This window comes from Microtus pennsylvanicus, chromosome 9 (assembly GCF_037038515.1).
Source record: "Microtus pennsylvanicus isolate mMicPen1 chromosome 9, mMicPen1.hap1, whole genome shotgun sequence".
Classification (NCBI taxonomy): Eukaryota; Metazoa; Chordata; class Mammalia; order Rodentia; family Cricetidae; genus Microtus; species Microtus pennsylvanicus.
Window position 1 is genome coordinate 103,255,803 of NC_134587.1, and position 26,214 is coordinate 103,282,016.

At 43.2% G+C, this 26,214-nt stretch overlaps 2 protein-coding genes across 11 annotated transcripts in view; one reads left to right on the forward strand and one right to left on the reverse strand.

Annotated features, from left to right (window-relative positions):
- Marchf1 (membrane associated ring-CH-type finger 1) overlaps positions 1–10,105 on the forward strand; it is an 814,098-nt gene extending 803,993 nt beyond the window's left edge. For 7 of the 10 annotated variants that reach the window (XM_075986882.1, XM_075986884.1, XM_075986889.1 and 4 more), the window contains one exon: positions 6,291–8,372. In XM_075986882.1, the coding sequence (XP_075842997.1) occupies positions 6,291–6,589 (299 nt within the window). In that variant the 3' untranslated portion in view covers positions 6,590–8,372. Of the gene's footprint in view, positions 1–6,290 lie in introns of all 10 variants that reach the window. The other 3 variants (XM_075986881.1, XM_075986887.1, XM_075986891.1) reach the window with 2 other exon arrangements.
- A 3,258-nt stretch (positions 10,106–13,363) lies between these two features.
- On the reverse strand, positions 13,364–24,958 carry Tma16 (translation machinery associated 16 homolog). The gene is made up of 7 exons (XM_075986892.1): positions 24,834–24,958; positions 21,858–21,970; positions 20,330–20,367; positions 19,030–19,114; positions 17,871–18,019; positions 14,890–14,932; positions 13,364–13,824 (listed from the first exon to the last, which is right to left on the reverse strand). The coding sequence occupies exons 1-7, from the start codon at positions 24,834–24,836 to the stop codon at positions 13,593–13,595; spliced, it is 663 nt and encodes a 220-aa protein (XP_075843007.1). The 5' UTR covers positions 24,837–24,958; the 3' UTR covers positions 13,364–13,592.
- Between the last annotated feature and the right edge of the window lie 1,256 nt (positions 24,959–26,214).

A 26,214-nucleotide genomic window follows, 5' to 3' on the forward strand; every position in this document is an offset into this window, starting at 1 on the left:
AAGCAAGGATATCTTGAAATTTGAAGACAAATGGATGGAACTAAAATAAAAAAAAAACATCCTGAGTGAGGTAACCCAGACCCAGAAAGACAAATATAGTATGTACTCACCCAGAGATAGATATTTGACGTAAAACAAAGGATAACCAGCCTACAGTCCACAACCCCAGAGAAGCCAGAAAATGTACATGGATTCCCCATGGGAAGGGGAAATAGATAAGATCTCCTGAGTTAATTGTGAACATGTGGGGGTGGGGGGAAAGGGAGTAGGAAGGGGAGAAGGAGAATGGAGAGGAGAAGATGAGGGATCAGGAAGGTTGAGTTAGGGGAAGGTAAGAGATGGAGAGCAAGAAAAGATATATTTTAATAGATGGAGCCATTATGGGGTTAGAGAGAAACCTGACACTAGGGAAATTCCCAGGAACCCCAAGGATGAGCCCTGCTAAGAATCTAAGTAATAGTGGTGGGTACCTGAACTACCCTTCCCCTGTAATCAGATTGAAGACTACCTCAATTGTCATCATAGAACCTTCATCCAGTAGCTGATGGAAGCAGATGCAGAGATCCACAGCAAAGCACTGGGCAGAGCTCTGGAGTCCAGTTGTAGAGAGGGAGGAGTGAGAATAGGAGCAAAGGGATCGAGACCATGATGTGGATACCCACAGCAACATCTGGCCTGAGATAGTGGGACCATCGAGACCATGATGCAGATACCCACAGCAACATCTGGCCTGAGATAGTGGGACCTCACTGACTCCAGACTGACAGCTGGGGAACCTGCATAGGACTGAACTAGGCCCTCTGAATGTGATTGATAGCTGTGTGGCTTGGGTAGTTTGTGGGGCCACTGGCAGTGGAACCAGTTTTTATCCCTAGTGTGTGAACTGTCTCTTTGGAGTCCATTCCCCATGGAACGATACCTTATTCTACCTAGATACGGGGGTGGGGGTGGGGGAGTGTCCTGCCTCAAGTGATATGACAGACTTTGTTGACTCCCCATGGGAGGCCTCACCCTCTCTGAGGAGTGGATGGGGGGGGATGAGAGAGTGGGATGTGAGAAGGGAGAGGGTACTGGTATTGATCTGTAAAATGAGAAAAGATTGTTTTAAAAAATAAATTTAAATTTAAAAAAAGGAAAAAGAAAGCTGGATCTTATGGGGGCATTTTCTCAATTGAGGCTCCTTCCTCTCAGATGACTCTAGCTTGTGTTAAGATGACATAAAACTGGCCAATACAACTGACCCTTTGCCAACTTGACACTTAAACATCATTTTTCAGTTAGAAATTTCCTTTCCTCGTGTATCCACAAGATGGCGCCTTAATATTAATAACATGTCATAAAACATACATAACATTAAAAGGCACAGTTCTTATAAATTCAAACACATCAGTTCAGTCTCTTAAAAATATCCAATCTCTGTAAAAATCCAAACTCTCTTTAAAAAGTTCGAAGTCTTTCAGCTGTGGGCTCCTGTAAAAATCAAACTAACTCAAATGCTTTCTCCGAGAAGGAAGGACCAAGGCACAGTCATGATCTCCAAAAGCCAACTCCACCAATGTAAATAACTCAATGCCCAATGATCTGGGACTCACTCACAGTCTTCTAGGGGACCTCTAAGGGCCATGAGTCACTTCTCTCCAGCACTGCCGTCTGCAGCACAACACAGCTACAATACTTTACACGGCAAAAACCCCTACAGAAGTCTGATTTCCCAATCGAGACCTTGGTGCTGGTGATGTAGCTCAGTTAGGAGAGTGAGTGCCTGCCTGGTAGCGACAGTGATGTTGGTCACCATTACCACGTAAACAGGGTGCGATGGCTGCATCTGTCATCTTGGAGAACAGGAAAGTGGCAGAGAGATCATAAGTTCAGTCATTTTTGGCTACAGAGCGAGTTCAAGGCTAGGGTAAGCTATATGAGACTCTTTTTTAAAAAATTTTAAATTATAAGTATTTATTATTCATTTATGTATACATGCCTGGGTATGTGTGTGGGGTCATAGAACTGTTTGTAAGAGTTGATTCTCTTCTTCCATCCTCTGAGTCTCAAGGATTGAGCTCAGGTCATCAGGTTTTCCAGCTAGTACTTTTTTTTTCTTTAAAGTTTAGTTGATAATCCAGATTTGACTTTCATGCAGAGATTAGATAGTGTTTGTATTATTTCTGCTTCCTATCAGAAACCACAATGAGATCATCTCTCTCTTTGGTATTATTTTATATTTGGTATCTTTGGTCGCTTCGGAAGCAGGTCTTTGTGGAGCAGAAGAGTCTGTGGCTCCCCACACAGCTGTGTACTTGTGGGACAGCCTTTCCCCCACATACGGCAGGGAAGCATGCACACCTGGCGGAGTTGTCTGAAGCTCCCCTACACACACACACTGTGGGGTGACACCATCAGGCTGAGCTCTTAGCATCTTCATCTTCCTCAGGCATTGTGATCACTGATCCTGAATTTACCTTTGAAGTTACTGGAGAAGGACGGTATGATTAAACAAGCTAGGATATTTTAAATCCATCCAGAAAACCTCAAGAAATGTCTAAAGAGGAACAAATTGTCCTTTCCAACCAGAACAGATGCTGAGTCTAAAGCAGTGAATTTGCCTGTAGTGACAACAGGAGATAAGCAGGCCCTTTGTGTAGTTGAAGATGCTGCTCTCTTAGAGTAGGTGTGTCTGGTGCCCCCCACATGGCGCACCACCTCCCTGTCTCACATTAACAATCTAAATTATTGCTGCAGCTACCTCTTCCACTTGAGCAGCAATTGGTCCTCCTGCTTCTTCCCTTCATGTTCTACACAAATATTTCAGTATATTATTTTATTTTTTTTTAAAAAAGACCTCTTTTAAAAAACAAAAATAGTTTGTGCTATGAATTGAATGTTTCTTCTACAGGGATTTGTATTGTCTTTTAGAATACTGCTATGTTTTCAGGGCTGATCTTTTGGCACTGGGCAAGCAAATACTGGCAGTCGCTCCTCTAGGTCAGGACCACGTCTTATTATTCAGAGAGCACTTGGCATTGGTGGAAGTTCAAAACAGTTCACTGCCCATAGCTGTAGAAGTAGCCATAGCCAAAGTGATAATGGTAGCCATAGCTGTAGCCATAACCAAAATGATAAAGGTAGCCACAGCAGTAGCCATAGCTAAAGTGATAATGGTAGCCATAGCTGTAGCCACAGCCATGGCCATAACTGTACCTGACTTCTAGAGATCAGCAAAGCCCTAATATGACAGACACTGGCTAGCAGTTCCTGGCAGGCCAGGGTGCTAGCTCTGTCTCTTCTCTGGCAGTTGTGCTGAAGGAAATCATCTCTTCAAAGCACAGCTTCTTCATTTGGGAAACCAAGAAAGCTAGACTCTGTGCCTTCTAGAGGCTTTTTTATCTGACTCGCTTTCAGACACCATGAAGCAGGTTTTTGCATCGGGTTAATTGAGATGTGTTTATATAAGCATCGTGCTACACCATTCATAGTTTATTTACACTGAATTTTAAATTTTAATATTATTTAAGAACTTAGTTGGAATATTAAAAGAAATTAAGAAAAAATATACACTGTCTTGTTTAATTTAAGAAGCTGCAAAGGGGAAAGCAGAGAGCATCAAGCCACACACACTTCCCATGCATGTGATCAAAGCGCCAGCAGCCACATTCCAGGGTAGCAGTGTGATATTTTGTCAAGACAAGCAGTGTCCCTGCAGCTTCTGGGCCCTCTCCTTCACTGCTGAGAGATTTAAAGGCTTTAAACATCCTAGGTGTTTCCATTCACGTGACACGATATCCAGAGCCCTAAGAAATACCATACTTAAAAGAAAGATATAGAGATAGACTACTGGTTTACAGATGAGAAAAAAAATGTTAACTTGCTTGATCTGCAGCCACATTACAAGCCCATCTGGGGCCTTCTGATTTCTCTGATTTGACTTAAAGAGAGAACAGATATATCCTAGTCTGTGTGCCAGAGGGGACAGAGAGCTGGCTCTGCCATCAAGGGAAATGCATTTTCTGAGAGACAGAATTCCTAGGGAAGAAGCGTGTCTGAAAGGCCCAGGGACTGTGGCCCAATTTATAAGCTACTGCCATTTGTTTGGAAGCTTGAAATAAGAACTCCCTAACAAATTCAGTGCACACGGCTGCTCCTTCCTTCTGTGTAAAGACCTTTTCATTGATTTTTGGCAGTCTTTTTGAGGTATCCCTCTGGTGAAAAGAATTAAAATAGCTAGCGATGCTGGGTACATATGGTGAGGCTGTATACAGTGGCCTCTGTACCAATGCCATGGTTGGCAGTTAACTGGATTTCAGAACCCTGGATTCTGGAAGCATCTGGAAGTTGGAGCCTACAAGAAGTGAGAAATATCTGAGTGTGGGCACCACAGAAATCGCTTAGCCAGCCAGGGGCATGGAACCCTCAAGTCACTTGGAGCACCGTAGTGGCTATTCACACGCCACACTGTTTCTTCACTGAGCTAACACCAAGAACCCCATGGGGAGGCGTGACTTTCACCTCCATTTTTAAGCAATGTGTCAGTTGGTCTCTACGACGTAAAAATCCACCCACACATGGTGACTTAGAACAGCAACCATTTATTTCACCTCATTCTGTGTTTTGATTAGGCATGTGTTCTGCCTGAGCCAGGTGGGCTGGTATCTACAGTCAACCGCTGCACCTGGAGAGAGCCGGGACCCCAACCAGCACCTGCATAGTCAAGCATAGGTTCCTTTACCTGTCTGGCAAAGGAAGGAGATTAACTAGAACGGCAGGGGCAGTTAAACTGTGTAGGAGTTTGGATATTTTTCTAAATATTTGTGGTGTGTGTGTGTGTGTGCGCGCGCGCGCGAATGCGCATGTCAGTACACTGGAGGGCAGAAAATGAAAAGTAGCTGTAAGCACTCTAACAACATAAACTGAGATCATGTCCCTTTAAATATTAACAGCTGAGCTACCTATCTCTCCAGCTTGGCTTTTGTTAGTGTTCTAATCATCTAGCATGATCTAGCATGATCACCTGCCTTCCTAACTTGACAGTTGCATGGAATTCAAAAAGGAGCAAGATGGCTCAGCAAGCTAGACACTTGTGGTGAAGCCTGAGGGACCTATGTTTGACCCGTGGGAACATAATGCCCACAGGACTTCTCCAAAGTCCTGACTCAGGAAGTCCAGACGGTGTCCAGCACCCCTCCCAATTTAGTATTCTCAGTCCTTCCATTTGCTCCAAAGCGAATTAATCGACATCAGTAGCATTTCTAGTGGAATTCTACATAGACAAAGTGAAGTATTTTGAAAACGGCATTTGCCTTTTCAGACAGCAAAAGCATTGCTTTTCTTTAGATGCCAAAACAAAAGGTTGACCTAGAATGCTATGGCGATAGAGATCATGCAGTTTCACAGAGAGCAGCAGGAAGTAATGCCACTAATTGAAGCATGAATTCCGTGTTTGTCAACCTCATGGCACAAACTGCATCCTTTTCTCACTGGAGTGGGCACTAATGAATCCGTAGTTTATAAAGAGAATGGGGACAGCCCATGCTGCAGCCTGAACCTGTATTAGGACAGGGAACAGTTGGTTTCCAACATTACACAGATAGAACTTTAGATCAAGTATAGGAGAGAAGTAGCTAAAGGGAGCTTCCTGGCTATGCAGAAACTTTCTTGTGAATTCTACTGGACCTTCCTAATCCACTGTAAAGATAAGCTTCCTATTTGATTACTAAAAGAAGCATAGAAATACATGTAGGTGAGCAAAGTCGGAAAGAGATTAAGGTGGCATCAACAGCAGTGGGGAGATGTTTCCTGCCAATAATTAAATCCATTTAAGGTTAGAGAGTTGCCCCCCCCCCAACACACACACAATTTTTCAAAGGAAAAGTTTCATTTTCAAACCAAAAGAGGTTACACACTTAAAGAAACTTTTTTCTTATAAAGATCCAGGGAAGTCATGTTAGAAAAACACTAGCTTTATAAATGACCAACAGGATAGAAAACACGAAAGCTTTTGCCAGGGTCCCAAAGTTTGCATTGTTCACAAGAGAAAGAAATTGTTATACCCAGGGCTCATTGACATCCTTGCAGCCTCGCTCTGTGAGTGAATCAGTAGTATTGCTTCCTGAGAAGTCTGGACATACTGAAGATGTCCCCAGAGTCTGGGGAGCCACAAGTTGACCCTATTCCCTTTGGCCGACCTTGCGCCACAACATACACGATTCAGAAAAGTATGTGTCATAGGGATCATAGTGGGGGACACCAAATGTAGACACGCCTGCTTAATAACATCTCCCGCTCTTTCTGTCTCACAGGTGTGCTGGAATGGCCGTTTTGGACAAAACTGGTTGTGGTGGCCATTGGCTTCACGGGAGGTCTCGTCTTCATGTATGTACAGTGTAAAGTCTACGTTCAACTGTGGCGTAGGCTGAAGGCCTACAATCGTGTGATCTTTGTGCAGAATTGCCCAGACACTGCCAACAAACTGGAGAAGAACTTCTCCTGTAATGTGAACACGGAAATCAAAGATGCCGTTGTTGTGCCAGTGCCGCAGACAGGTTCAAATTCACTGCCACCTGCAGAGGGCGCCCCGCCTGAAGTCATACCGGTTTGATGGAACTGGAGGGGAACTCCGCCACGGAAGGATCTTTGCAGCCCTTGCCACAACACTCAGAAATGCTTCTGCTTTGGTGGCTTCCTTGTCTTCTCCGTTCCCCTACTGACTTGTTTGTCCTGACTTGGAGCAAAAAGGAAATGAGGAGAAAATATCAAGTGAGCAAGATTCCAAGAAGCAGAGCCTGCAGTGGGACCTGGAAAGGTGAAGGGCCTGAGGGAGTGAGTTCGTAAGGAACGCTTGGTACAAGGCTTCCAGCGATGAAAGATTGGACGGACATGTAATCCTCTTTCAATCAGTGCAGAGGGAATCCCAGAACAAACCTCGGATGCGGTATATGCTTCTTTAGAGAGTTCTGTCGTGTGAGCCTTCGCCACTGGAAGTGACACACATCTGGTCCTAAGCCTGAAACTGTGTGCGTCGCCCCTGAGTCGTCGTCACCTCGGAGGCGAGCTTGGAGGACTTGAGGTTTTATACACTTTGACAGCTGATTTTTCTGGCTATTGTGAAGTCTTGTTATTTTGACAAATGCATGTTTTTAAATGGATGCGACACACATTTGAAGATAGAAATGTTTGGAGTTTTGTTTAAATTTAAATCACGAAAAAAAGAGTTCCAGAGCATTGTGGAGCTTAGCTAGCGCCGGTTTCTGAAAGCAACTATCATGCCGTGTTTTATCTGGTCCTTCTCACACAGTGCTCAACAACAGACACATGAGTTGCAAGTGCAGATGTAAATGGAAATCTCCTAGTGTGCCCCATTAGGAAAAGTAAAAATAGGTCAATTAATTTTTATAATTTATTCAACATTATATATACAGGTTACTTTATGTCATCAGTGGAAAAGAATATTGAAATAGCTTTCATCTTTTTCTTGAACCAAGTCTTCAAAATCCAGCATGTATTTATGACACACTGCAATCTGAACGAAGTATGCTGGACAGGATCTAATTAAGGATATTGAACAGCAAAGCCTTCTCATTAAAAACTACACCTGTCTCGCTGAACAGCTGAACATTTCAAAACAACGGTTTAATCCATTATTTTGTTTTGCAGTCTCATTTAAATGTTAATTTACAAAGCATTAAACTCATCAAATTAAGTATTCCATCTTGAATTCAGTGAAGGTCCAACTTCCCAAAGGGGTGAAAAAACAAAAGTATGGGGAGTCAGTGCAATCTGTAGCGATGTTATAAAGTTAACTTCTGTGTGGCACCCATAAAGTAATCATGAGCGGGAAATAAAAATTAAGTATCTTATTACTAAACCAGATGTGTTAAGGTTTTTAAAACCATATGGAGGGTCAATGTGCCCGGCGAGTATCTTAACTAGGATCTCAGCCATGTTCACACCTGACAGCATTCTTACTCCGAAGTAGAAATATTCACGATTCTATGGTGGGTGATGAGCTGTTTCAACAGTTGAGCACCGTGTTCTATACAGATTCACACAAACTGATTGGACATCGAGGTGAGCTAGGTAAATAGTCACAGAAAGTTATCTGTCACAGATCACATTTTTTAAAAGTGTCTTTTTTAGTTAGCTGTCATTATTTATTGTCCTTAAAAGGCAGAGATGACCATTAAAACCAAAGCATGGGCATCATGTTGCACAAAGCTGGTACCACATCCATGCACTTTGTAATTATCAGTGTTTGCTTTTCTCGGATGATCAAAGGAAAAGGGGAAAAGAATCTTTCAATGAGAAGAGAGTATGATATTTGTAGTGATTGACACTGGGTCCAATTAGTCCCACCCTTAGAAATAAAGACATAGTAAACAATGTCAATTGTGTGTGTGATTGACGTGTATATTCATGTACATATACAAGAGAAATGTTAAGATATCCAGTCAGGAATCAGAAGCTTAAAAACTCTTCTTTCCTAAAACTTGTGGGAGGGACAAGCATTAAGTATTTAGGAAGAATATGATGAACATGATTAAACTGAACGAGACCTCCGGGGCAAATAAGGATTCGCAAGACATAAATACTTTGTATTAAGTAACTGAATAATTTCCATTTTAAAGATTGAAGATGAAAATGAACAACAAAGACTGAATGGGTTGATCTTAACTTCAGACAATATTTAGTTTTCCTATTTCTCCTCTAGTTTATTTTGGTAGGTACACAACTAATCCCAGCATTCGGGAGGTTTGTTATCCTTTGCTATACAGAGTCCCAAATAGAGGCCAGCCTAGGCTATGAGACCTTTTCCCAAAAACAAAATATAACAAGCTTTAAAATCACACAAATAAAGCCAGTATTGAGACCATCTTTGCACATCTGAGTGGTAATGGGGTTTTCACTTACTAACAACAAAAACGTTTGGCTTTGGTGACCTGACTTAGAGCTCATGGAGAGACCTGCTTTCCAGAATGACATCATCATGAGGTGTGTTTACCTGCTCTCATGTACAAAATAAATGAGCTGAAAACTAAAACTGGATTGCTGAGCTAGTGTTAAAATCGGATTTTTACAAACACAAAGTGAAGCTGGGGTATTAGAAGTGCTATAAACCACAGACATTGAAAATGTTTCTGTCAAGAGTTGACATTTCCATTTGTTACAATTAAAGATTCAATTGAGAAGGAATTAAAACACTTAAAGTGGAGCTCAGAGTTGGGAACTATGGATCACTGGTTAGGACACTCTCTGCTCTGATAGCCGGTCCCGGTGAGTTCCCAAGTACCCACACAACAGTTCACAAACACCATACCTGCTCCAGGGTGCCAAACACCTTCTTCTGGGCTCTGAAGGTACCCTCCCCCTGCCCACAAGGACAGATACACACATAATTACAAAGAACAAATCTAAAGTGATAACTCCCCCAAGCAGGAGTTAAATATAAAATAACAAAACCCTACAAAAATAAAGAAAATGATAACTTTGAGTCCCAATAACCCAGAATACTGCACGGCAGAGTCTTTCTCAGAATATCCCAGGATCAAAACCCCACCCAGAGCTGCCACTACAGGTAATGATGTCTACAAGAACCCTTGTACTTAAGCTTTTCCTCTGTGGAAAGGACCTTGGGTACCCTTTAAACACTTATTCTTCTGCTGGAATGAGGTCATTGCCACACTGACATTATGAAAATCACAATGGTCGGGGTGGGAAGTAGCAAGGTCATTTATGCCACCTGTCAGATATAACTTACCTGGCCTTGCCAATGAATATGTTGGAGCAATATTAAGTGGTTACCACTGTAATTGTTATAGTCGTGTCCTCCCATCAGCTCAATGGTGCTATTTCACACAACAATACAATGAAAGGAAGTGTTGTCATTTGGGGCTGCAGCCGCAAGTCTCCCACACCTGAAGAAACCCACGTTGAAACCAGAGATAACGCTCAAAGGAGGAAGTATTTTAACTGTGCAATTTTTGAGACTGGGCATTTGTACTTCTTTAGTTTTATCTAATTGTCTTTCATTAACAATTTACTGTTTGTGAGTAATGTGTGCTTACAACAAACTAAGGGAACTGTCTGTGAACTTTGCATATTAAACAAATGCTCTGAATCTTGGCTATAGCTCCTCTACCTCCTGCCTGTGTAACGGGATTCCTAGAGTTGTATTGAGAGCTTCCCAAACCCTTGAATTCTTAAGATTTCATAATGGTCTGAGTCTTTAAATAGAATTTGAACATACCTATGTCAAATCTATAGTTATTCATCTCGTGTTATTACTGGCAACTTGGGGGCCCCACTTAGGATGTCACGTTACTGAGAAAACTGTGGAGCCCTTTAGGGGCACTTAGTCTTATCAATAAAATAACTGAGAACAGACACAGAGGGAAGCTCCAAACAATTTTATTAGACTTTAATCAACAACAGGGTGGACAAAATGGAAATCGCAACAGCTACCGGAAGGGAGGACGAGACATTGCAGATGCAATCTGAGTAAAGATAGCATGTTTAACAACAGCTGTTAGCTACATTTTGAACAAGCAGTCACACAGACATGTAGGAAGGCTCCAGAGAAAAAGTGAGAGCCAAAGGGTAAGGGAAAGCATGCCCAAGGTCAGGACCGTTCTGGGGGAAGACAGAAAAGAAAGAAATCACAGCTTTTTCTGAGAGGTGTGCAACCTAACAGAGCTTCATGGCAGCTCAATATTAACTGTACCTGGGCATGGCTTCCTAGCAAAGAAAAGTACATTATCTCATTAAAGAGATAATTATTCCTCCTCTCTTTCACATGAACTAAAGTGAACTGGCCTTCCTAAGGGGTAGCCCCTTAGCCAGGTGATGGACCAGCACAATCAGACTAACTCTGATGTTTTGGGTAGCGTGGATTATTAGGTCTCCAAACAGGCCTGGAGTAGACAGCATTCTTTTGACAAAGAAGAAATACCAGCCTTTAAAATAGATAAGAATAAATATACATTAGCCAAAGGAAATAATACATAAACTTCCAAAACCCATTATGAAAGCGTCTGAGGAGTACTACATTATGAACAAGACTGCATCTCACAGCACACAGCTGCTCAGTTCCCATGGTGCTCGGCTGTCAGACTGGACAGGAACAGCTCCTCACTGAGCAGCCTGGGGCTGTTTGCACAGACTGCTGCTAAAGCCCAAGTTTCTAGCTCCATTAAAGAAAAGGGCTTCAGGACAAGTCAACACAGTTGGCCTCATTAAAAAGCAAAGGGTGCTTCCGGACAGAGCAGGGCACACCCACCCAAGAGTATGGTGTCTGCTTTCCTAGGGTCACCTCAGTGTGTTACAATGAGCATGTCTACATATGCACACTCGTATTCCTGCAGCTTCCCCAGTGACACTGTCTACATAGTCACTTACTATATATAATGCTTAAGGAGTAGACTAACAGGAAGAGAGTTCTGTCTTGTGGAATTACACGAGAGATTTACCACATGATTCAGGTCTCAGGGAAAACAATACGGAGTACGGTCTGCTTGCCTGTAAGATGAAAATGATACTACATCCACAGCAAATACAGCAGGGCTTTTTAACAGAGATCCAACAGTTGAACATTCAGCAAAGTACTGTTTATGCATTTAGAAACGCTGGAAAAGTAATGAAATAATAATCTTAAAGTTAAGAAAAGGACTTACTGGAAACTGTAAAACCACCAAGCAGAACTGCTAGTACCACAACTTACGAATGTGCACAGAGCCACAACCTTTTGACTGGTGTTCTGTAACAGCGACCTGCTGCCTGGAACAGGCACGAAAGAGCCATCTGTGTCACTCAGCTGTTCTCTGAAAGATCGATTAGTTACTTTTGTGCTCTGTGATCTAAATTCCTAGCAGGAAAACAATTAAGGAAAAGTGTATTGTGACTCAGTTCCAGGACTTCAGTTTGCCACGGCTTAAGGACACAACTTGTCCCATGGTGGGAAACTGAACTGGACCCATGTAGTAAGGAGAGGGCCACCTGTTGGTTCCCGGCCACTTAGCTCCGAAATAATCACACAGAAAATTAAATCACCACTTGGCCCATTAGCTCTAGCTTCTTATTGGCTAACCCTTACATATTAATTCAATCATTTTCTATTAATCTGAGTATCGCCACGTGGCTGTGACTTACTGGCTAAAGTTCACAGTATCTGTCTCCGGTGGCTCCATGACTTCTGACCCCAACCCTTCTTTCTCCAGCATACAGCCCAGCTTTCCCAGCCTAGTTCTGTTCTTCCCTGCCATAGGCTCAAAGCAGTTCTTTATTTATTAACCAATAAAGCAACATAGAAGGACCTCCCATACCAAACCCAGGCAGGTTATAGCCTTCAAAGAGCTGCCCCTATGGACAGCCAAGCCCTATCTCATAAATACTCCACAACCGTGAGAACAGCCCCAGAAGGTGCAGTCTGCATGTCCCAAGCGTGAGAATTTAAACCACAACATTCTGACTTTGGCCTCAAGTCTATGGGTATCCCCAAATGCATTTAGTTAAACACCATCGTCATCTAAAGTCTCCATGAACCTTGAATAGTTCCAACATTTTTCAAAAGTCCAAATTGTCTTCTGAGAACCAATCCAAATTTGGAGTGTTTCTCTAGAAAATCACAGAACAAGTTACCTCCAATGCACAATGGCACACAGTAAAAATGCCACCCAAGAACAAAGCCCATCAGTGCAATCCCGTGCTGTGTCCGGCCGAGGGCAGCTGGTGGCAGTGGGGTTGAGAACACTGACCCTTCAGACTCTCACACACGGACCACTGAGCCAGACTGATCACTCTGTTCCTGTCTACTGTCTCTACACCCTCCCATCCCCCAGCACTGAGACACTAGAAACCTGCCACACAGCCCTGCTAAGGAAAGAGACTCAGGCCCTCTATAGCACTTCACTGACCAAGCCGTCTTCTTAACCCCATTTTTCCAATTTTCCCTTCAGCAAAATTCAGGTTAAATGGCCTTTGAAGGTCAATGCTGTTTTGGATGTAGATAACATATCCCATTTATGTGCCAGAAAACTGTCTCCCCTGCTCCCCACCAGAACGGTGATGTTCAGAGCTGGCAGGACTTCAGGAGGTAGGGCTGGCTCATCTCCCTGCCGCACACCCTGTCTCGCTTTCTATCAATGACGCTGTGGCTATGACGTGATGCAGACAGAGAAGCTTCTCCACAACTACACTGTTACTATTTAGTCTCATCTGCGTTTCCAATCCCAAGTATTTAGCTATAATGAAAAGTAGATTAACACAATCTCTGTATTTTAAAAGCAATTTTAAAAAAAAGAAAGCTTTTATTCTTAAAAATCATAAACCTATTTTGAAACTGCAAATGACTTATTTGAGAATGAGTTAAGCAGCAAATACATATAAATAATCACTAAAAATTTATTTGTGCACACACACACATGCCATGGTGTGCATGCGGATTTAGAAGAAAACTTACAGCACCTGTTCTTTCAACCATGGATTCTGGGACTCAAACTCTGGCAGTCAGGCTTGGCAGCATGGCCCCTGCTGAGCCATCTCAGCAGCCCCACCCCCATGATTATGCAGCATAACCAATGAGCAGGATGGGAGGGTCTCAAGGGATTTCACTAAGAGCAGGCAGGCACCGGGATCATTTCTTCATCCGACTCACTTGCTTCACTTGTTGGTTCCAATTTCCCATCTTCAGAGTCTCCAGGGTCCCCAGTTAGATCTAATTCCCCTAAATCTTTGTCTATATTTAAAATGGGTTTCTGCTTGCGCTTCTTAGGAACTGCATCATTAGCACAAAGTTTCCTCATTTTGATGTTTGGCAATTTCTTCAGATCAAAATCCCATTCCCTAGGAAAAGGAAAAAAAAGAGTGTAGCATTGAGGGCAGTGATAGCACGGCAGGGCAGCCATGTTCGGAGCTCTGCCTGCGGAAGGAAGACCTCACATCCATGGATTTCACATGCGTGTGAAATAGCACTAAGCTGGGGGGTGGGGCAACAGCCCAGGCCCAGGACTTGCTACTACTGCTATGCTGGTGCTGCTTGCACAGAACCCTACACTCTAAACTTCACATATGCACACACACATCATAGGCTCTGAGCTTCCCTTCTTCTCCCTACCCTAAAAAGTCTCAAGACCCTCAGCAGTTAGAACTACGTCAGTGAAGGTAGCTTCTCTTGCTCTGCAGCTGGCCTGCCTGCAGAGCAGCCTAGGAATGCTAACACACTAAGCTCATCTCCTCTCCCTGGCTGTGGAAGAGGCAGAATACACTGCCTCAGAAACACGGAGCACAGTGGATTTAAATTTATCTAATTTCAATTCTAAAAAATTCAGTCCCTAACATGTTTGTTTGTTTGTTTTTTGAGTCTGGAGTTTATTTGAGATAAAGCGAATGGGAAGGGAAGAAAGAAGAGAATGGAAGAGAGACACAGAGAGAGATAAGAAGAGACAGAAAAAGTCCTACCTGCCTCTTCAGAGGAACAGAAGGAAAAACGCTCCCTAACATGCTTTAGTAAAGACCACAATTACTAATAAAAAACATTTTCTAATAAGCAGAAATCTGTTTTTCCAGCTCAGCAGTCTCCACGGTTACCAGGGCAGAATCAGAGAGCCATGCACTAAAGGTTCTCAGTGACAAGACTCTTGCCCTGGCGTCAGTTTTATTCTTCTGTTCTTGCTATTTAGCTTCAAGAAATAAAAATTTGCACTGGGGAGAAGAGACATCTCTACTGTCCTACTGTTCTGGGAAAGAGAAGGAGCGTCTCCAGCAGCAGCTGCACGCTCACTCGAGCACAGCTACAGGGGGGAACGCCTACAGAATGCTCTCCACTTTCGTTTTTACTAACATCTACACCCGGGGGAGTTCATGCCTTATGTATTTCACATGAAACTTCAAAGGATCTCAAAAACTCACCGAAAAGTCTGCAGATTATTAGTGTCTAAAATGTCTGGGATCTCTGAAAAAGAATATAATAGCCATTAGACATTTTCTTTCTAAATTGCTTGCTGTATTTTCACTTGTTATTGCACATACAACACAGTACCTGATGTTAACAAGACAAAAACCTTTGTAAATATATGTGTAAAAGTGACTGTGTACAACATGGACACGCAGGTGCCTGCAGAGTCCAGAGGCGTGGGAACCTTTAAAGCTGGAGGTGCAGGCACTTGTGAGCCACCTGAACTGGTGGTTAGTACTGCTGAGCTGTCTCCCCACCCCTCAAAAAAAACCACCTTCAAAGGGCTGCTACAGTCAACACAAATACCAGGCCTGGGAAGAACAGAGTTCAGTGTCGGGAAGCCAGCAGGGCTGTTACATAGGGTGCATCTGTCGGCACAGCAAACGTGGGTGTTTATAATGTAGTGCTATAGAAGACAAGTTATTAAACACACACCTCATGTCACATTGGTAGAATTTACCGGATTTCAAAGATTATTTAACATTAATAAAATAGCACCATTCATAATTATGAAAAGTTTAAAAAGAATTACAATCATTGGGACCTCAAACAAGTTCGATACAATTTAAGTTACCCTGTAACTAACATGGGAGCTCAGTTAAGAGACTGACTTTGACTCTCAGACAGGGACTTTTAAGGAGAACTGGAATTTTTAAAATCTGCAACGTAAGATGGCTTTGAGGAGGAAGGCATGTTTAAAGTAATATGTTTGGGTGTCAAGTTGGCAAAGGTGGAACTGTGGTCCTTAGTCCCAATTGTTAATTACATGAGATCCAGAATCACCTGGGAGAAGGGCCTAGGGATGCCCATGGGCAGCACCTTAAAAGCAGGCTCACTGAAGAGTGCCGAGCAGCACCACTTTCTGGGCTGGATCCCAGACTGAATGAAAAGGGAGCACATAGCACCAGCATCCATGGTGGATCCGGAGTCATACAGCATCACAGCTGAATCTTCATCACTACAACAGGCTTATGCTGTGAGCCAAAATAAGCCTCCCCCCCTTCCATTGCTTTTGCCAGGGTATTTTGTCTTAGCGACAAAAAAAGGCACACACACGACATCTTATATTCACAGGAAGTAAGTGTATGAACATCACAGGAGTAGCGGAAGCGCGATGCCACTCTTGTACGGTGTCAGGGACTTTTGAGCCAGAGAAATATGTCCTCTTTTTAGTTTATAGTTTTTGAGACAGTGGCTCTCTATGTAGCTCAAGCTGTTCTAGAACTATGTAGACCAGGAAGGCCAGGAACTCAAAGAGAGCCAGCTGCCTCTGCCTCCAAGGGCTGAGATTAAGGCTGTGTGTCACCAGGCCTGGTTTATTTTTTAATTAATTCATTTTACAACCAGGCTGTAGTTTCCCTGCCCTCCTTCCCTCCTCATCACTCCCCCTCCCATCTATTTTATTTTTATTTTGAGGAAAACGAGGATGTTCACTTTTCCAGTGGGTTCCAGGGATCAAGTGTGAATGTGCCTAGTTCTGAAAAATAGGCTTTCCTTTTTTAATTTATTCTAAGTTAAGAAACACATTTTAGCAGTGAAGGGGAAGTCTACACACTGCAGTTTCTAGTATTTTCCAGAGTTCTTTGGGATCTTATATGTTCACGCTCTTCATATTAAAACTTGATATTTTAACAAAGACAATATACGTTAACACCAAAGCCCCCAGGGCCAGGCAAGAAACACAAACGAAGACGGTGGCAGGACAACTGTCAAACTCTGCCGAGCTCTGCGAGGGACAGAATACTTCTCTGCGGGAGACTCTGCTGCTGCTCATCTGGTTTCCTAAGCCACACAGATGTAGGTAGGCTTTAGCCAAAATCATTTTTTGGGGAATTTTATTATTTTTTTCTATGATATTTATTGAGCTCTACATTTTTCTCTGTTCCCCTCCCTGCCTGTCCCCTTTCCCCTTCAATCCTCCCCCAAGGTCCTCATGCTCCCAATTTACTCAGGAGATCTTGTCTTTTTATACTTTCTACTTCCCATGTAGATTAGATCTACGTAATTCTCTTAGTGTTGTCTAAATTCTCTGGGATTGTGGTTTGTACACTGGCTTTCTTTGCTTTATGTTTAAAAACCACCTATGAGTGAGTACATGTGATAATTGTCTTTCTGTGTCTGGGTTACCTCACTCAAAATAATGTTTTCTAGTTCCATTTATTTTCCTGCAAAATTCAAGCTGTCGTTATTTTTTCTGCTGTGTAGTACTCCACTGTGTAAATGTACCACATTTTTCTAATCCATTCTTCGGTCGAGGGACATTTAGGTTGTTTCCAGGTTCTGGCTATGACAAACAAAGCTGCTATAAACATGGTTGAGCACATGTCCTTGTGGCACAATTGAGCAATACCCAAAATGGTATTACTAGGTCTTGAGGAAGGTTGTTTCCTAATTTTCTGAGAAATCGCCACACTGACATCCAAAGGGGCTGTACCAGCTTGCATCCCCACCAGCAATGCAGAAGTGTTCCCTTTCCCCACAACCTCTCCAGCATAAGTTGTCACAAAATCATTATTTTAAAAAAATAGTGACAGTATTATCTGTATTGCCCTTGGAATGGGCACCAGTCAGTCTAAGGTCATCAGCTCAGCCTACTGAGCTGGCCAGCGATCGTCAGTGTTGTCAACTGGTAGTGCGCTATACTTATGCTTAGGAAGGAGGCTAACAAAGACAATGCCTTAATGTGGCTTGGAGAGCGAGAGTTGTCCTGGTGGGAAGACGGGACAGCTGTCTGGAGATGGGAGAAGACAGGCAGGGTGTGTGCTAGGAAGAAGCAGCTCTCACAGGAGATGACAGACATCAACTGTCATAGCTGTCCCTGTCACAAGGAAATAAAGCCAGAAGAGACTCAAGATAAATCAATAGAGTGAACCTCTGGAGTCCATCATAAATCAGATTCTATTTCAAAAGGCACAATGAGTCAGAGAGTACCCACCAAAGCCATAGCCGCCATACTGCTGGCGCTCCCGCTCCATCGTCTGCTTGATGACCGTCTCCCGGGAGTGGTGACGCCGGCCCTGTCTGTCCTTGATGCTGTTATGCAGCTCAATCTGCTCCAGCTCACTGCTGAATCGACTCAAGTACCTGAAAAATATGAAAATGATGAGCTACAAGGTCTATATTAATTCATTTTAGTGTAGTGCCCAAGTGTCCCTGTCCTTTGACTATTAGCATAATCAAATTCCTCAGCTCCTCAGCCTTTCTGATCACATTCATGAATAATCCAACCATTTCTTCAGTGAAAAAATCCCAGCAGGCTGTCTGCTGAACTGAGGACCCTCACACTGAGTGACCGACTGGATTTCTTCCTTGACCTCAGCATCTCACCCATCACAGACATTAGCATCACGCCTGCTCCATCGTCTGAGCTCAGGACACCTCCGGACACAGTGTGACATTCCACGGGAGATTTAGAGGCATCCACCCTCTCTGTGCGTCTCTCCCTATTGTACACCTAAGTTCTACCTACCAGCGTCGCTGCATTCCAGCTCTCCACTAGGCTACGGCTAACTACGCAGAGGACGGCAGTACTGTGCCCGGACGTCCCACCAGCCTCGTAAGAGTCCTCAGCACCACCACTGCCCCTTCTCAGCCATCCTCATTCTATGGCTGTGACCTGAAGTATATGCATGATGACTACACAAGTTTCTTGCAAAGCCCTCCCAGAGCTCCCTATGTCCTCAGATAAGGTCTGAACTCAGAGGGTCACTAACGCTGTTAAAAGCCAGCTGTCCCTGTAGCACCGGTTACACTAACCTTGAGCTTGCTGTGCCAGTCACAGGAAACGCTGGTGGGCCCCTCCACCCATCAGCTTCCGGCCCTACCTCTGAGACCTTCTGGACACCATTCTCTCAGTGCAGACGCTTTCATGCTACCTCACCTCAACCTAACACCCAGGGCAGTGCAGACAATGCTTTCCCAGGAAGCCTCCCTAGTCCTAGGAAGCTAAGAGGGGGTCAGGTTGGACACAAACTCAAGTCTTCCTGTTAAAAAGCCCATCTAGTCACATCCAAATCCAGAGCACAGCTATCTCCTGAGAACCAGGCTGGGATTCTCTTTTCTGACCCTTTGCTTACAATATGCCCCGTGTTTACCTTTCAATTAATTCACAGGCATCCTTCTTTGAATATCTTGTTTTTTTTGTATCCAGATGATCATGAAACCACCGAAGTTTGTCACCTATAAGTAAGTACCAAACAAATTTAGTGCCACAAACTTCATGTAGACACAGGCTTTCCTCACAATCATCCACATTAAAGCATTAAAAATCAAGGCATAACTATCTCATTTATAACTAGAAAGATCTGTGTAGCTGAGTCAATGAAACCCATTTGTCAGAAATGAAACTGCAACAATTTAAAGAAAGAGACAAGGATGGAAGTGGTGTTTTTCTCCATACTCTTCTTTCCTTTTAAACAATCTGTTTTTATTTCAGTTATGAGCGTGTGTGTGTGTGTGTTTAGGTACATGAGTGCAGCGTCCAGATGCCAGAAGAGGGTGTTGGTTCCATGGAGCAGGATCTGTAGGTAGTTGTAAGCCTCCCTGTGTGGATTCTGGGAACTGAACTCTGCAAGAGCAATATGCCTACCCTCTTAACTATCAAGTCATCTCTCCAGGCCCATACATTTCCTGTCTAACATCAGGGAACAGAAGAAAGATGGATTCATAGAATAGGAAATTCCAAGCTCTTTTAAAGCAAACACGTAACTTATGTAAAGTATTTTAAAATTTGATCAAGGATAAAAATAGTATTTGCTAAAGGGGGAGAGGAAAAAGGACGAACATGTATGCACCCTACTAACCATGAACCGGCTGCTCCACAAGACGTAAGCTATTGCTGTAGCTCGGGTCTACATTCTTCCCAGAGGCCGTGTCTTAAACACGTGTGCTCTAGCACCTGGTGCTACCGGGCGATGATGAGACCTCTGAGAGGTGAAGCCCAGTGGGCACTCTCACATCACTGAGATGCCAGGATGAGGTAAGCAGCTTGTTCTACTAGCACACGCCCCCTCTGCCACACCTTCTGCACTGCTATCAGTCCCTCCACCACCATATGCCAAAGAAAACCTTTTCCTCTTTAGAAACCAACTCTCTTAGGGATGAGCTGCAGCAAGCTAACACAGCCATACCCTTCATAACCTCGGTTGTTGGAAGAGGGGGTTAAACGTGAGCTAGGATGTGGACGTGAACAGGACTGAAGCTTCTGCCAGGCTGAGCTGCATGGAGTACTAGCAATTTATTCTGAAAGTCAAGTGCTTCGCTCCAGTTCATTTGTGTTCTTTTAGTTAAGTCAGCTTTTTTAAAAATCGGATAAAATTAATAGCAAAATTGGTTTAGAACAAAATTTTACTCTATTGTATGTAGTCAGAATTTCAAGCACCCAAACCCACTTACCAATAAGGTTGAGACGTAAGGCCCTCTCATTCTTCAATCTTGAACCAAAAGGTGCATATAAATTAGAAAATTTCCAAAGCAGGGGCTTAGAAATCTGTCAAAAATATCGGAAAGAAAAACTTCCCAGAGAACTTTGATATTTTTTATATGTATTTTATTACATATAAAAGTCAATTTTAACAACAAAGAAACATGGAATGGAATGATTATCTTTTAAATCGCTGGAATAAGATGTCACTAGAATGTTGCTTCAGCCTGCTAGTGACTACAGAAACCCCAGAAGACCAGTACTGCTCAGGCCAACAAAGGTCTAACTGGGCTATACTATGCCGGCAGCAGCATCTGGAAAGCACCTGGAAATACCAAGTCCACTCCCACAGCCGATCTTCAGAGCGGGAAATCCTGGAGCAGAAAACACTGCTCTAATATGAGCATCTCGGGTCAAATTAAGTTTGAGAAATACACATATGGGCAATAGTAAAAATTATAACTCTGTAGATGTAGTAAATCATATTTAAAAGAATAACAAAAATGCTAAGTGATAAACACCTGAAATTTGAACACTATTTTAACAGTAATGCCACCATACATCTTTATGTAGAAAAGAGACATACCCCGCAATAAAGAAAGTTAGACTATGTCATCAGTTTCTCCTAGGAAACGTCTAACCAAATCACTGTAAAACAGCCCAGCTTCACTAAAAGAGGCTTTGTCTTAGGTAAGGTATTAAAATGCAATAAAAGTGGACAAGTTTCCTCCAGCCACTCTCTGGACACCGCTTACACTCACTGGATCAGCAAGGCTAGGCCAAAGCAACAGAAACGGCTTCTATTTGATCTTTCCCCTCAGTCTCAGACCCTCTCTCCCTGTAACTGTGTAAGCAAATTAAAAAATTTCCAGAACAAGGTTCTTTAAATCTGTTAAAAAGATAAAAAACACCTTGATTCTCTTTAGTATGTTTTTCCTTTTAGTATCCGTGGCAGATTTCTCTCCAAACCCTGCCCAACTCTGAGACGATAGGCCAGCTGACCAGGGCAGCGGCTACATTCTCTCTCCCATCTACAGCACTCATTCGGTGATCTAGTCTCCTAGTCCCAATCCACCCGACCCACAAATGCTGACTGCTCCCTAACGTGTGACCCTCTAGCCAACCTCTGAGCACCAGCCGCAAGGGTCTACCCACACCGTCCCTGTTTCCTGTGTCATGTCAACACCGCAGCACGACAGAAATGCCTTGGGCAGCAGCGTCCTCCCTCTGCCTCTCAACTCTGCTCTTGGGGACTCTTCCATGACTCCTATGATATAGAAAATATAACCTCTCCCTCTTTATCCTTCAACCTGTGTTAATTCTCACTATCCTCACCGTGAGCTGCTACTGAAACTTACATTTTAGGTCTGCTCTGTAAGACCATCACCTCAGAACAAGAGCACGGGAAAAGCAGGGGTGGAAATTGAGGAGCACGCCTGACGTGTAGATGCATGGAGGAGCTTTCCCTAGTGCACAACACTAACAGGTCTGGACACTTACCTTTCCTTCCTGTCTTGCTTGTGAGACTCTCTTGTAATCTGGGCTGCTTTCCTACTGTACGGGTGGATGACTTTTTTTTCTCGACCTACAATTTTTCCTTTCAGTCCTTTAGGCTAAAAGATAAAACACATGTAGTCAAATATATTATGTGAGTCCAGTCACAAAATGATCTTCAGGAAATATAAAGAACTAGAGACATCACACTAGGCCTCAGGAGCTAAACCAAACATCTGAGAGATTCAGACAGTCTTCGCTCCCCCATGGTCATCACAGAAGTGATCTATTCAGAAATGTCCAATGCAATCAGGCCACACAGGGAGCGTGGTTGGAAATGCTGGCTATAGTTAGGGCATTTCTAATGTTGAAGAAGATAGAATTTTAACAGGCATTTCACTGTGGCATATGCAAGAGAATGGGACAATGGTGCATGTAAAATCAGAGCTGACCAAACCTGGCTGGTTCAAACCAAGAAGTTAGGAACAAAAACAAAAAGAACATTTCAAAGCCAGCACACACACAGCAGGGAAAAGTATTTCTCCCACTCAAGCCTTACCAGGAGGGGCAGTCAGAATCCAGTCCTCAAAGACATTATACATTGAAAGTGAGTTTTTCAATTGTGCACTCCTGTATTTTGGCCTACCCTATTACTTGAGTCAGGTTTGACTTTGTATAACAAGAACCCAAAATAAGAACTAAATAGTTCATTCTCCTGGTTCAGTTAAGGAGTCTCCCTGACCTTGTTAGACCACAACTCCCAGAGAGTCTTTGAGAATTAAAAGCCTGCTCTCCTCTCCAGCCGTATGAAAACGAAAAACTCAGGGAAGCCACCTCCACCCTGTGGTCTACAGACCAAACTTTAGTGCTGCAGAAAAGAATATATATATATTTTGTAATCTCGGGGGGGGGGGGGGTGATCACTACCGACAAAAACAAAAACAAAAAAAAAAAACACCCTCTATTAAGGAGCAGGTGTTGGTCTCTTCAATATTCACCCTCTAAAAGTCAGAGAGCTCTTGAATCTTTCAAACACGGTCAGTTACCTTCATTCAACCCTCATGATCAGGCACAGGATGCTTTGTGGGCACATCTGTTAGACCTTTTTACAAAGAAGGCACACAGCCTCTCATCTATAGTGCTAATCTAGTGTAAGATTCCTTCACCTATGTAATGAGAACAGCCCCAATCTGCAGCACAGATGCTAATCCCTTCCCGACCCTCTTCTCCAGCATCACATGCCTCACCCTCCACACAGCTCTCCCTCCCCATCCTACTGAAGCTCATGCCAACCCAGAACCTGTCCCTTCTGGTCATCGGTCTATAACCTTCCCCTTTCCTTCTCCTTTGAGAAAACACAGCTCAAAATAATCATCAAAACAACTCTCCAAGTGATTAAAATGTCCATCAATTCCTCATTCACACATGCATTCATTCTTCTGACAATTCTCTGAACACTTTTCCATAAATCTGAACAGAGACAACATGTACAAGGCCAAAATCCAAGGTATAACTGGAAGTTGGTTATATACAAAAAAATAACTTTAAAACCATAAAAACACAGCACACATATCCTTTTGTGTCGTTCTATATCTCTGGAGGAAGAAGGGGCAAATGAGAAAAGGGATTAAAAATTTTTCAAGGAAAACATAAATCAAGCAAAAACTTTTGCAAAATGCGGTAGGCTATTTTAACTGAGAGTAGGATGTTTCTAGTGACTTGATTGATTTTTAAATATGTTTGGTATGTGTGTGTTGTGCTGTGTTGTGCATGCACAGAGGCCAGAGGAGGGCATCGGGCATCCCCTTCTATTGCTCTCCTCTATTTCTTTGAGGTGGTTCTCTCCCCGAGCAGGATTTTATGCTTTTGGGCTAGCCTGGCAGCCACAGAGACCCAGCGAGACTCCTGTTTCTGACCGCAGAGCCATCGGGCTATGGCTGTGCACCTGTGTGTTTCATGGGTTGTAGGATCTGAACACAGGTTCTCATAGTTGCACAGCAAACAAACTCCTAACCACTGAGCCATTTCTCCAGCCCCACAACGACTCACTTTTGTACATATCAACTCCAAGAGTTGGGCAGGGTTTGGAGAGAAATCTGCCACAAATACTAACAGAAAAAATACTGCAAAGAAATCAAGGTGTGTATAATTTTTTTTAACAGTTTTCAAGTTATCAAAGGACTCACTTCCATTTCTGTCACTCCCTGTTCGCACTGGGATAACTACACACGTTTTCTTTTAAAGCCTTAGAATTTCCAGTGTAAGAGGAGCATGGAATTATGTAACGGCTTTACAGCTTTCAAAGATTTTAAGTTAAAGAAACAAAACCACAAGATTTAATGCAAAGAACAAAATCTCCTGGGCTTATATTCTGATTCAATTGAATTGACACAGTATCAATTATAAGCATAACATTCTGATTCTGTGAATGAGCCCCTTATACTCAAGTATGCTTTATGAACACTCTTAAGTAACTACTTTGTTTGAAAATACTAACAAAACAACATCGTTGCCCAGAAGGAATGGGGAAAGAGCAAAAGTCAGAACGGGACACCGAAGGGCTGTGCACCGATACACCCTGTGGGGGCCTGTGCCCAGCACAAGGAGGATATGTATCTGCCCAGGGGCAGAGGTGGGTGGACCCAGAAATGTGATATTAGTGAAGATGCAAAGGTGGAGGGCTTCCTCTTGGGGAAGAAGACACGAGAAAGCGGACCACGCTACAAGGTGAGGCAGGAAAGCACGGGAACGCTCCGATCAAAGGGCGAGGTGGGGAAGGACAGGATCACTCCAATCCCGGGGCAGACACTCAAGGAGAGGTGGGGAAGCGCGGAAGCTCTAGGATCCCGGGAGAGACAGACACCCACGGCCAGCACCGCCCAGGCAGCCGCTCCGCGTCCCGGCCTCTCCCGGGTCCGAGTTTACCATTCCCGTCCACCCAACCAGAGCCTCCCGCGACAACCCAGCGACCGCGCCGCCCACCATGGCGATGTCCTGGCCACCGAGGCCCCGCGGCGTCCAGACACAACAACCTCACGGACTCCGGCCGCTGCACCTCCAACTTCAGCCCTGTGCAAACACACGTGGGTCTGGGGGAAGCGCCTGGGAACGGACCGGAAGGGGAGGGGCCAGTGCGTTCTCTAAAACGTCCCCGGAAATGCAGACTTGGTTTTTTTCCGTCCGCCGTGGATTTACAGTCGTTACACTGGCCCAGAAATGGCAGTCGTGCCCGAGGATGCTCGTATTTCCCTCTTCTCGTGTTTTTGTCTGGAAGGCCGTGCTGAGCATCTGTCAGGAGGCAGCTCTCCAGGGGCGAGCGCCTTGTCCGGAGAAAACATCACGGGACCTGGATGCCCCCTAGAGGCCATGAGCTGTGTCCCAGAGTTGTCGAAGATCAGCCTTCGTTTTTCCAATAGTAGAAGAAAGATAAAAGGAGACTTGTAACAGCAGACTCGAATGAAATCTATAGGGTTATTAAGGAATACTTTGAAATTCATATTCTGAAGAGCTAATAACGTGTCTGACACACCAAAGTTAAACTCTGAAGATATAAATATAATTAAACATGTTTATTACAAGCAATGACATTAGAGCGGAAATTAAAAGTCTCCCCAAAAGAAAGACCCAGGATCAGAGGGACTCATGACTGAATTCTACCAAACTTTAAAAAAAAGTCCTAATACAAACACTTCTGGATTTTTTTCTCAAAATAGAAAATGAAGGAGTACCAAATTCATTTTATGAAGCCAGTATTATCCTGAATAAAACTGGATAAAAACACAACAATTATAGACTCATTTCCATGATGAGTAGAGTTACAAAAATTGTGAACAAAATATAATTACAAACTAAACTAATTCAAAATATATTACATAATTCAAATGTGTTTAAAATACACAATATAATTAAAATGCATTGAGATTATTGTACATCATGACTAAGTGATGAGCTTCATTGTGATGCAAGGTTGGTTCAATGTACACATATCAGTGAGTATAACACAATTACACTATACATATAAACCTAAAGAAATCACATGACCACCAAAAATGTAGTAATCAAAGATCAACATGCCTTTATGGTAGAAGTCCTGGAGAAATTAGGAACAGGTACAACATATCTCAAAATCATAAAGGATATGGACAACAAACATATAAGCAACATTTTTCTATGGGAGACTTTGAGCATTTCTTTTAAAATCTGTACCAAGGATGCCATTGTTGGCACTCTTTCTCAGTACAGCACTTGGCATCTTAACTAGAGCAACAAGAAAAGAGAAAGATATGGAAGTATACAAAGTAAAGAAAGAAGTCAAATTATCCCTATTGATAAACTATATTATCCATATCTAAAAGACCCTATA